Source organism: Haliotis rufescens, unplaced genomic scaffold (genome assembly GCF_023055435.1).
Source record: "Haliotis rufescens isolate VD_foot unplaced genomic scaffold, xgHalRufe1.0.p SCAF_11, whole genome shotgun sequence".
Taxonomy (NCBI): Eukaryota; Metazoa; Mollusca; class Gastropoda; order Lepetellida; family Haliotidae; genus Haliotis; species Haliotis rufescens.
Window position 1 is genome coordinate 25,908,365 of NW_025963791.1, and position 12,960 is coordinate 25,921,324.

General features: G+C 40.3%; 1 protein-coding gene across 1 annotated transcript; it reads left to right on the top strand.

The window, feature by feature from the left end:
• The first annotated feature begins 7,036 nt into the window (after positions 1–7,036).
• Positions 7,037–7,902, top strand: LOC124132825. The gene is made up of 2 exons (XM_046496968.2): positions 7,037–7,602; positions 7,713–7,902. Exons 1-2 carry the CDS (start codon positions 7,265–7,267, stop codon positions 7,900–7,902), a joined length of 528 nt encoding a protein of 175 aa, XP_046352924.1. The 5' UTR covers positions 7,037–7,264.
• Positions 7,903–12,960: the final 5,058 nt, after the last annotated feature.

Here is a 12,960-nt window from a genome sequence, read left to right on the forward strand (position 1 = left end):
TAGTTGTCAGGAAGATTCACATTGTGGCTGACAGGGGGACACGATATTACTTCACTCACGTTGCCAGGATAAATGGTCTGCTTGGGAGAACTTGTGGTTGCTTCACGTGGTTTGACAAGATAGATGTATATTGATATACGTGTGAATAATGTACCTATTGTCAAAAGCCGGGCATATTTACATTTACCCCTTTGAATTTGTAGATGCAGTTTCAAGCTAAGAGGTTCCATGTCAGACTGCAAGCAATCTCCTTTGCTTTAACTTACATGCGAATTTCATTTTTCAAATTACTGTGTTTCCTTCTCACTGTATGAAACATCTACTGTAGAACAAATAGGCACTCCTTACACGGTTTCCATCTAAAATAGATTTGAAACAGAGTTGAATAAACTCAAATCATATTACACACTCTTTTATCAAGGGAGGCACGGGTGGCCCTATGCTTGTGGGTTCGAATCCCGGTTCGCCCAAATTATGTTTCTAGGTTTGTCAGCACCATACCCGTGCTCGTGGGTTTCACCGAAGTGGTAAATGTCTGAGACCTGCATCACTTCGGGCTTTCCTCCGACATTAAGCTGACACGCCGTGATATAACTGGAATACTGTTCAAAGCGGCGTTAAACCCAACTCACTCACTCACTTTTATCAAACTGTCGCAGGTAGCGTAAAGAAAAGAGAGGATTTGCAAAAAAAAACAAAGCACAACTCATAATTTTGTGTAAATATTAAAACTCAACATCCAACAGCTTGGAAAAAATAACTCAGCCTCAATAATAAGCTCGTCAATACAGAATATTTCGTGAGCAAAGCCATAATCTTTAAAAGTTGACCTGACATGAGAGATATAAATTATATTAATAATATTCCAAACCATCCATTTCAAGAGGCCACAACAGTTGTTGATTGTGATGGGAAATGACCATTAAGCATCATATACCCTTACCTGGAAACTGACGAGCAAAAGAAACCTTACTAATCAACATTGTTTGTTAAAAAAAACAAAACAACTTAAACATACTTGTAAATGTGGCAAAAAGACACGAATTAACAACTTCATTTCAAGTTACCCCATGAGAATCAAGTTGGCCCAAAATGTACCTTTTTGAAGTTTGATGTGCATCAGTTGTGAGGATGAAGGGTTTGTTTTGGTGGGGATATGCAAAGATGGGGGGAGTTGTAAGGGCTTGCTTTAGCTTTTCGAATGCTTGTTGGCAATTGGATCATTCGAAAGACAAAATAGTTTGCTTCAAATGTGGGATAATACAGGCAAAATGACACATGTCATGGATATTTTTAGAGAGTGGGATCTGTGTGACTGAATCTCTTTTTGAAGGATCACCTTGGATGCCATCTTTGCTGAAGATATGCCCTAAGTAGGTGACTTGTTTTTGTTGCAAATTTACATTTGCTATAGGTTTTAGAGTGAGTCCCGCTTCTTTGATATTTTGGAATACTGCCTTGGGGTGATTCAAATGTTCCAAAAGCGTTTTAGAAAATATTATGTCACTACATACATTAGTAGTGTGTAACGCCAATTCATTTTTTATTGCCTCTGAAATGGTTTGCAGAAATGCCATAGCAGCATGTTTTAGGCAGAAAGGGAGGTGATTCCATCGAATAACACCATCGGGTGTAATATTGGCCGACTTGAATTTTGCATCTGGATGGAGTGGTATTTGCCAAAAGCCACTAGCACAATCAAGCTCACTAAGAATATTGGCAGAGTTGGTCGAGGGGAAAATATAGGTTTGGTAACTTGCACCTGACTGGAAGTTTTGCCAATAAAAAGGGAGTCTAATGGGTCCGGTGTCACCTGTTTCTATTTTGTGATGATGTAGGTGAGTGTGTCCTAATTCTGACCAATCTCAGGCCAAAACTGATCTTTGTGATTGGAGAAATGCATTTTACTGTGTACTTGGACTTTCAATATTTTAAAAATGCTTTTGGGGACAAAAGCTCCACGACGTTCAGGGGTATTGTTATTGGATAGTCATGGCGTCGCCCGCCTCACCAACGATATATATAACTCAAACACTGTTTATACTAACTAACTAACTAACTATGCTCGACATGGTGTATTTCTCATCAACGTATGCCATGACAAAGTAGACACAATTCATGGATAACAAGTTCTTTAATTACTGTGAAGGCGACGTTTCGGTGTAGATCCTGATTACGCCTGCGATGTCTGTATTTAACCACGTGTCACGGGATAGTTGACATGCATGCTGTGGAACAGCACCTCCATACATGCACTTGATGACGGTGAATTCTAAACAGATATTGAATCAAATCATACGCGATGTGCCCCAAAGCACGTCCTGTACAATAGGGCCAGGACGTAGCGACTGTGTAACATGAGTCGCTGGTTGGTTGGTTGGTTGTTTAACGCCACAGTCAGCAATATTCCAGATATAATCGCGTCTGGGCCAGACAATCCAGTGATTAATATCACGAGCATCGAACCACACAATTGGGATCAATGACATGCATCAACCAAGTCAGCGAACCTGACCACCCTATCCCGTTGGTCGCGTCAGGTACACGGATCCGCCGGCCTCAAAATTCGAAAACTGAAAAAAACAAATATAGTTGTTTGTTTTATACCAAAACAAAATCCCCACAAAGCCAGGCCTCACGTCTTAGCCTGTATAACATAGATAGTTATGTCATGGCGGCCTGTGATGAAAGTGTTAACTATACGGTAAACCAGGGGTATAGGTGCCCTATACATGCCTCCATGTCAATAGAGTCGACTCAATGAGTATTGGATGGTCATAGTATCGTCCTCAGTATCCAATCTCATTAAAATCAGACCTTAGTTCTCGCTACCGCTAAACAAAGCGGTAGCGAGAACTAAGATCTGATTTTAATATATATACTTTTATTCCTCCATAGGAGAGTACAAAACATGTTATAAGTTAACAGTGAAAAGCAGAGATTTTACATGGATTAAGTCACTTTAGAAGTTGCACATATCATATAGTCTGGTTATCACAGATATTTGGAACAGTTCTTGATCCTCATTGGACAGGGAAACAGGAGGATGACATGACAGGAGACTGCAGACAAGATCAGTGTCGGATGTATCTTTGAGATGGACACTGAGTTCCACAGGACCAATGTTGATGATGTCACACCACAGCATGTCTCGATACATGCTGAAAGTCTCACAATGACACAGGGCGTGTGTTAGAAGGTCGTCGTAGTGTAGACCACAGAGAAAGCAGCTTCCTTGAACAACGCCAGGTCTCCAGAGGGCACATAAGTGAACAATGAACGCACACTGTTTCTTAATGTTTTGGTGGGCTTTTGCTATGAAACAGGCAGGGTGGGGCTTTCTGGTGGAATGGATTTTCCTGAAATGTTTAAGGCAGTGATCTAGAGATATTCGGGTATTCCATTCCTTCTTCTTATGGTCATGAATGGATTTCTTTACCATTTTCTTCCAGGAGTTTTTCACGGGAAATGTACCACTGACCATGAAAGCATGTAAGAAGGGTAGAAGCAGATGAGCAATGAGTGTTGGATGGTCACAGTATCGTCCTCAGTATCCAATCTCATTAAAATCAGACCTGATCTGATTTTAATGAGATTGCCTCATACTCGGGATTGTAAATATAAAATATCAACGCCTGAGAATAACCAGTCTCGGTTATGTGCCGAAACAGATTCCACTGGGCGTAACAGGGAAAATAGTGATGAGCATTATGTGAATGGATCACTGAAAATCAGTGATGACACCAGGTGTTACGCGAAAACTGTAAGAGTGTCCTGCGCTATCGGTAGCACCAGTCATTCACACAATTTGCATAAATATCATCATCATGCAGTATTACACGGGGTTGTAAAAATAAAACGTGAAACGAGAATAACCTGTCTCGATTATGATCTGAAACTGACTTCGTTGGGTGTAACAGGCAAAATAGCGATGAAAATGTCCTGCCCTACCTGTAGCATGCACTAGCCACTCACACAATGTAGATAAAAAGTGAGTGTTTGTAGCCTGACGCTACCGTCCGCAATAACCAGTGATTTGCAATGTCATCTTCCCGAGGCAAGAGAGTTAACTGACTATAAAAGTCCAGTTTCCACCCTTGCCGAACTAGGCAGGTATTATGGAGTTACATTTTGGCTGGACTAACGAGTCTATGCATAGTCCAATCAAAATCGCGCAACGAAATCGAAATCCGGTTCGTAAACTGTCGTGCAGATTTCGGTCGATTGCAGTAGTTGCAAAGCATGTGCACCGCCAACTCATTGTCAACAGATATTTTCCAAATATTTTCATGTTTTAATCAAGGTGCTCACGTGAGTTGATGCATTTCACGAAGTAAGACCCGTTTGATTACAGTATAGACCTTGATTATCGATCAGATCGTCTTGACTGGCAGCCACTGTTTTGTTTGAAGCAAATGCAAGTGATACGAGAGGTGGAATCTGATTGGTCTATAGGAGAAGCTTAGAAGGGACATAACTCGTAATAGCCACTGGTGGCGCTGCGATAGAACCCAGGAATTCCAGCCTAGTTCGGCAAGGGTTGAAACTGGACTTTTATAGTCAGTTAACTCTCTTGCCTCGGGAAGATGTGCAATGTAGAAAGTCGCTGTTTTCTAACGACGAATCAAGTCACAGCCGTGTACCGGCGAGAGAGAAACCAGCGAGAGCTCTGACCAATGAGAACCCAGACCATGTGTCACAGCTTTGAGAACATCTACTCTATAGACATTGCTTGAATATCCCGCAAAGGTATAGGCCTGGCACTCAATTCCTGCACGGAGAAGGGCTAATTTGACTTTCACGAGAATTAGACGACCTCATTTCACTGCTTGACTTCAGATAGAGTTTTGATAGGCGTCAAGACAACACCGTATACCGACCGTGTGTTTTCACAGGCAATGGAAGAACACTCACTCACTCACTCACTCACTCACTCACTCACTCACTCACTATGGTTGTAGTTTGCGAGGTATACTGGGTCTACCTGTGAGCGAGTGAAGACGAGTCTACGCCTTTTGTTTTAGTAATATTCCACCAGTATCACGGCGGGGGACACACATAGTTGGCAGAACCCACTATAGGTAATTGACCCCGTGCTTTCGGCGTGGTGAGAAAACGCTTTAAGGGCTATAACCAGTCACCCCTCTGTGTAAACCCCATGCACGAACAGTGAAGAGGCCTTAAAGGGGGACTCGGCTCCAAGAAATTGTCAGTCCCATCCAGTTTGGTTTATATCGTTCAAACACCACTTCACACCACCCGTTAGCTCAAATGTATACCAATGTCACAGTTAATGATTAAGCTAAAGATAAATGTTCCAATTTAAAACAGTCACTATATTACAACGTGTATAGACTTAAACTGAAAATCGGCCCCTTTAATAGACCTTGTTGATCACTGACTGTACCAAGATAGGACATATCTCTATTTAAACATGCGGGAGACACGTGTTACCAGGTCACTCCAGAGTAGAAAGTCAATGGCATTGCAAGGAGGTTGTATTCAAGTGTAATACATAAGCTATGACTCATAAAACAAGGACTGGTCGACCCCGATTCAGTATAATGTGTCTGCGTGGGGTATCCATGCACGCGCGCACACACACACACACACATACACACACACTCTGTTCACACATTCCAGTGTACTGGCCTTAAACATCCCATGTCTTGACTGCACTACACTATGCACACGATACCATAAACATTACGTGTGGTCATCTTGACCCGGAACGCTGTGACATTAAGATTAAAATGTGCCTGTGTTATTTACAGGTACATCTCGCAGTTAAATGATAAAATCATAAGTTGGGATCGAAACCTGGAAACAAAACATCCATTGTTCGGCTCCATTTGTCACAGATAAACCATCTTTGAACCTGCACACAGGCACGCGGATGTCAAGATGCGTCAGAAACAGGAAGTAGATATTTGCGCATGTCCAGATATGGTATAACCACAAGATACATTCCACGGAAATATATTGAAATACCGGGTATTGGAACTGTATTGCAGTATTTCAGTCATATCACGGCATGTAAGCTTTATGTGGGAGGAAAGTCCGAAGTGATGCCAGTCTAAAACGTTAACCACTTTGTTGGAACCCACGGACGAGCACGGGTATGGTGCTGACAAACCTAGAACATGACCAGAGTGAACCGGGATTCGAACCCACGATCATATGTTATTGGCACGGCCGACTGTGGTCTTTGACTATGATCACTAATAAGGTCATCTGTTTACAGAGTGTAAATGATGCAAGGACACGGATAATACAGGCGATTGATGGTACAATATGGATAAATTATTTGTGCAAACAAATCTTGGCAACTTGGGGACCATGGCATAGAGTCTTTGGGCTCTTCGTTTCCTTGCCAGGTACAACAGATCTATGTAAATGTCATGTTTATTCAAAGAGCAATTATTATGATCATGATTATAATTTGGAAAAGGTATCCTTACAAATCCAAGATAGCTGCTTTAATTACGGTAATTTGTAGAATGGGTTGGTGGCCTACATATTGTAAAAATTCTATCTGTCGGTCTGCCTGTTTGGGTCTATGCGCATGGCGCCGACCTTCTGGTGTTTGTTATTAACAAGGTGGCAAACGGTGGTTCTATCCCGATGTTGTCTGTAGTTTCTAAACCAGGCTTCAGACTCGCCGTGATCTCACGGCGATTCCCTGTATGTGATAAAAGCTTAAAATAAAATAAAATGATAAAATCATAAGTTGGGGACCGAAGATGTATAAATTGTTCGTCTCCCCCCGTCATAGAATAACAAATGGCCACCATCATAAAAACAAGAAACATTCTTCAAGAAACGTTTTTCGAACGTGCAAACATTGTAATGTTAATTTCTTGTGAAGCTTATATATTCAGGAATACGATGGCAGTCATTTGCCCTTCATTTATGCATGTCACGTGACGCGTAAAGTTAAGTTTATTTCAAGAATCGTTTAAAATCAGTTTCGATACAGCATTCCACCAGTGTGTTTCTACTCCTCAGTTCTCAACAATCCAATATATACATGTAAAGAACATTCTGAAGCGGAATACAATGGAACCGTTGTCTCGGAAGGCAAGCCGAGCGCCGTCTCTTCGAGTTGACGACGCGCAGAGTGATCCGGGAACCAGCATACCCATAAAAGGGGGATTTTCGTTGTCTGTGACGTCATGAAATTATGACGTCACGTCATTGTCTTTCCCACTAGATCGCAGTCAAGCAGTGTTTTATAAGTGCCGATGCTATCTTGCTGCCAGAAATGGGATGCAAACAGACTAAGGTTAAGACTTTCAAGCAGACATCTCCCGAGGAGGCTCTGACGGGCAAGATCAACTGTCCTCGCGAGCTGTACTACGCCAAGTGTCAGGTGACACCGCCAACATCCCGTCTGTCAGGGACGGAGATTCTTCAACAGTTACGAGATGAGGGTTTGGTCCCCGACCGTCAGGCCAGCGGAGGAGTTGCCTTCTCTGTCCCCGCAGTGGAGGGGGTTGTTCCCCGTGGCAGAGCTCCCCGACGTCTGGAGCAAATCCCAGTGCGATGCTTCTACACAGCTGAGAGGAGGAGACAGAATGCGGATCTATACAGGCTGGACAGGTATGTTCAGAACTTAAAAACCTTAATTCACTTAAACCGTGTCATTACTAAACATGAATTTGTCTTGATCTCCCAATTTCATAACGATCTAATTCACCATTTCTAAACAGGTTGGTAGAACAAGTCCAGAGGAAACAACTGGACAGAGAAATAAAGCACAAAGCTGTCAAGGACGAGAAGAAACGTCGCCTTTTCATCAAGAAGATGAAGGCGGAGCACCAGCTCCAAGTGAGGGAGGAGAAACTGAAGAGGCTGGAAGAAGAGCGGGCGGCGGTGAAGAAGAAGGCAGCCAAGAAGTAGACTTTGGGGTGGCCAGTCGGGGCGGGAATGGGGTCGCATGTGTGTGATTTGGGTTGGGTTGGGTGGGATTGAGTTTGGGTTGTGTACATGTCCGTGCGTGCATGCATGCGTGCGTGCGTGCGTGTGCGTTCGTACTGTTGTGCGTGTGAAGTGAGGGTGGTGTGGAGGTGAAGGAGGCGGTGGTGTGGTTTGGATCTCGTGTCAAAATATCAAATGTACATAAACAGTTGTATAACAGTCATAAAGTCTAACTTATATGCGCGTGTGTGTGCGTGTACAATGTATAATGTTTTGATGGAAAGGGTTTTCCATGTTTCTAAACATCAACAACCTGTATTTGCAAGGACCTGAACCTGGACATGACATCGATAGAGCTGTATACAGAGGAAAACAATTTTCTTGTTTGGTACATTAATATGAACCTGAGATATTTTGTACCAGAGACCATAGACCGGTATGTGTTCTCTGATTGTATCGAATCTATCTGATGCCTTGAACAAACGGTTTACGGTTGCATTGCCTACGACATATCAGGGAGTCTATGTCGTCTTTGTATAGTCTCCCTGAATATATGTAAGTTTCTTTATTGATTTGTACTGTGTATAATATTGAGCTTTAAGCAAGTTACAAAGATTTCAATGTCTAATATTTGTCCAGTCCAAACATGCCATCTCCGTGACATACTCCCTATATGGACTGTCAAATGTTATGAATACACAATGCCACAATGTCAAATGTTGCTGTAACATGTGTGAGTGTAAAATAAACAGTTCAAAGTGTAATGCACTGGTACTTTGTTCCTTCAGTAGTATAGTGGCATGCATATGTAGTGTCGATAACGTGCATATATACAGTAAATCATATAACCCTATCTCTTGTATAGCCATTAACACTTAAGCAGTAACAGATAGAACACTGAAATAACTGGAATACGTTGTCCGGTTTGCGTACATCTTTTCTTTACAGTGTTGAATATGAAGTGGACGAAACTGTTTTGAAAAGATTATCAATTAACGTCAGATAGATGTGTACAGATCTATATAGACGCTATAGGAATGCCATATTGATCTACGTGAATGCATTAACGTTAGATCTGTACAGATTTATATAGAAGCTATAGGCCTGCCGTATTGATCTAAGTGAATGCATTAACGTTAAACAGACGTGTACAGATCTATATTGAAGCGATAGGAATGTCATATCGATCTACAGGAATACATTAAATTAGATCTGTATAGACCTACATAGAAGCTACAGGAATGGCTTATTGATCTAAAGGAATGCATTAACGTTAGATCTGTACAGATCTATATAGAAGCTATAGGTATTATATACTGATCTAAGTGAATGCATTTACGTTAGACAGACGTGTACAGATCCATATAGAAGCTATAGGAATGTCATATTGATCTAAGTGAATGCATTAACGGTAGACAGGCGTGTACAGATCTATATAGAAGCTATAGGAATGGCATATCGATCTACAGGAATGCATTAAATTAAATCTGTATAGGTCTATATAGAAGCTACAGGAATGGCTTATTGATCTAAAGGAATGCATTAACGTTAGACAGGCGTGTACAGATCTATATAAAAGCTATAGGAATGCCATATTGGTCCACGGGAACGCATTAACGTTAGACAGATCTGTTCAGATCTATATGTTTGTGTGTTGTTTAACGCCGCACTCAGCAAAATTCCAGCTATATGACGGAGGTCTTTAAATAATCGAGTCTGGACCAGACAATCCTGTGTAGACATCATGAGCATCGATCCACGCAATTGGTATACGATGACATGCATCAACCAATTCAGCGAGCCTGACCACCCGATCCCGTTAATCGCCTCTTACGACAAGCATAGTTGCCTTTTATGGCAAGCATGGGTTGCTGAAGACCAATTCTACCCCGGATCTATATAGAAGTTATAGGAATGCCATATTAATCTAAGGGAATGCATTAACGATAGACAGATGTGTATAGAAGCCATAGAAATGTCATGTTGATATCGGGAATGCATTATGTGAAATAAAAAGTAAATATTTAACTCTTATCTCTTTACATGCAGACCCATAGACATTTTATCTTAAATTGGGGGAAACGCCCCCCTATTTATATGATATATTGACATGTGGCACGCAGGGGGATTTTCGTTTAGGTATTTGTGTGCAGGTCCTTGGGGGTTGATGCCTAAGATACCTTGTTTGACATGACGTCACTTGCTTTCGCATTCCATGATGTCATGATTGTTTTGTCAATTACATCACGATTATTATTAGGATAGATCCTAATCCATTTGGATTCTATATACGTTTTTCAATGTTCACTCGACGATGCGTCTCAGTGAATTTATGTTAAATATTGGTAACAGTTTTGCATTGACGAACTCAGCGATGGTGCGAAAGGACCAAGCATGTAAACAAGAATGCATCTGCAATCGTGTAATTACTTTTTTTTTCTTTAATGAATGTATATATCTATAACAAAGCTAGATCATGAACCCTTTAAAATTGGTTATTCTCATTCGTGTAATGATTTTCACGAGAACTTCAGAATCTTTAACTGTTTTAGGCTGGTATATATGTTGTTCACTGTTCAAAGACATGTACTCTTTGTTGCCTTTACCTCTGGAACATTATTTTGTTTCACACATTATGTTTTCTCTCAGGCTTTCACCATGTCCAGCGAAAATGAAATGGACGGTCGCATACTGTTCAAAATGGAGTCTTGAAGTAGTTGGTTTTGGTTTGTTTGTTGTTCAATATTCCAGCTATATGACGGCGGTCTGTAAATAATGGAGTCTGGACCAGACAATCCAGTTATTAATATCATGAGCATCGATCCACGCAATTGGGATCGATGACATGTATCAACCAAGTCAGCGAGCTTGATCACCCGATCCCGTTAGTCGCCTCTTACGACAAGCATAGTCGCCTTTTACAGCAAGCAGGGGTTGCTGAAGACCTATTCTACCCCGGATCTTCACGGGTCGAGTCTTGAAGTAAATCTGAATAAAACCAATGCTGTAGTCTGGAAGTAAATCTGAATAAAACCAATGTTGTAGTCTTTAAGTAAATCTGAATAAAACCAATGCTGTAGTCTTGAAGTAAATCTGAATAAAACCAATGCGGTAGTCTTGAAGTAAATCTGAATAAAACCAATGCTGTAGTCTTGAAGTAAATCTGAATAAAATCAATACTATAGTCTTGAAGTAAATCTGAATAAAACCAATGCTGTAGTCTTGAAGTCAATCTGAATAAAACCAATGCTGAAGTCTTGAAGTAAATCTGAATAAAACCAATGATGTAGTCTTGAAGTAAATCTGAATAAAACCAATGCTATAGTCTTGAAGTAAATCTGAATAAAACCAATGCTGTAGTCTTGAAGTAAATCTGAATAAAACCAATGATGTAGTCTTGAAGTAAATCTGAATAAAACCAATGCTATAGTCTTGAAGTAAATCTGAATAAAACCAATGCTATAGTCTTGAAGTAAATCTGAATAACACCAATGCTGTAGTTTTTAGAAAAGGTGGTATTGTTGCTTCTTGGTTCGTCTGCCTTGAGTGTAGTCACTTACTATAAATATTTAGGTCTTATGTTCTCCTCTAGATTGTCATGGTCTATGGCATGTAAGTAATTAGCTGCTCAGGCATCGAAAGCCATTATGCCTCTTTATTTTTTTTTTAACGAAAAATAGTTGTGTGTCTTTTTTCACAGCATGTACCATTTTTGAAGGCAAAATTATGCCTATATACTCTTCTATGGTTCTGAAATATGTATTAAGTATTACACTGCAATTGAAAAAGTTCACACTTCATATTTCAAATGTTTTCTCGGTGTTGGTAAGTTTGCCTCAAACAAGGCAATTCTTGATGAAACAGGCCATTGTAATATTTTTGTAGCCAGCCAATTAAGGGTAATTAAGTATTGGATTAAATTATTTAGAATGATGCCTTATAGATATCCATATCAGTGTTACAAAATGTTAAAGGTACTTGATGATAATGATAAAAATAATTGGGTTTCAGATGTGAGAAATCTATTATTTGTTGGTGGCTTTTCATAGGTATGGATTTCCCAAGATGTGGGAGATCCACAGTTATTTTTATATTCATTTAAGCAAAGACTAAAGGATATATTTTGTCAACAGTGGCACCAAAGTATTTCTGAATCACTTTATCTTAGCAATTACAGCAAAGTAAAATCATTGTTACAAACTGAAAGATATTTAACTCATTTAAATGATAAAAGTTTAATAAGAGCTTATTGTAAACTTAGAATTTCATTAGACAATTTTAATGTGAATGTATGTCGCAGGTCCAAAGACGGTGATATTGCGAGCTCTATTTGTACAAACTGTTCATCCGGAGAAGTAGAGGATGAATACCATGTCTTACTTATATGTGAAACGTATTCCCATTTAAGGTATAAATTTCTCTCCATGTTGCAAGGTATTTTTAAAGACGGTCAGTTAATGATAAATCTACTAAACTCTGAAAATCCTTATATGATCAAGGCTGTTCAACATGTCTTTAAAATGAGGAATGTGTAATTAGATTTAAAATCTTATCATGTACATCACGTGACAAATGCTAATATCCAATCTGCATTGTACTATGGGCCTTGACTAAATTACTGAATAACTGTCTGTCTGTCTGTATATAAAAAATGGGCGGTCGCTTACTATATGTGGACATGTAGGACTTAGCCATGGCCAAGGCTTCTCACTGCAGTATATTCAATACAAGGAAGACTATGTATCGGATATACATGCTTTAATCAAACGATTGTTGAGTTTGTTATTGATGTGGTGAACGCAACAAAAGAATGGGCCTTGGGGTATTTACTTTCGAGTAGCCACACATTATCCTTATACAATTCAGTTCAGATTATTTTCCAGTTTTCGGTTCAGTTTGTGTCATCGTGGACGACCCATTGTCCCAGTGGTCAGTTACATCACTCTTGTGTCGGACACAGAGGTCAGGGTTAACCCCCGGGCCAGTATCACCTGTGTCAGCCTATTAATCTTGTAGTCCGGTGTCAGGGGTCGTCAGCTG

Coding starts and splice junctions, on each gene's coding strand:
- LOC124132825 (XM_046496968.2), top strand. CDS start 7,265: ATGGGATGCAAACAGACTAAGGTTAAGACTTTCAAGCAGACATCTCCC. Junction 7,603..7,712: donor GATCTATACAGGCTGGACAG/GTATGTTCAGAA, acceptor ATTTCTAAACAG/GTTGGTAGAACAAGTCCAGA.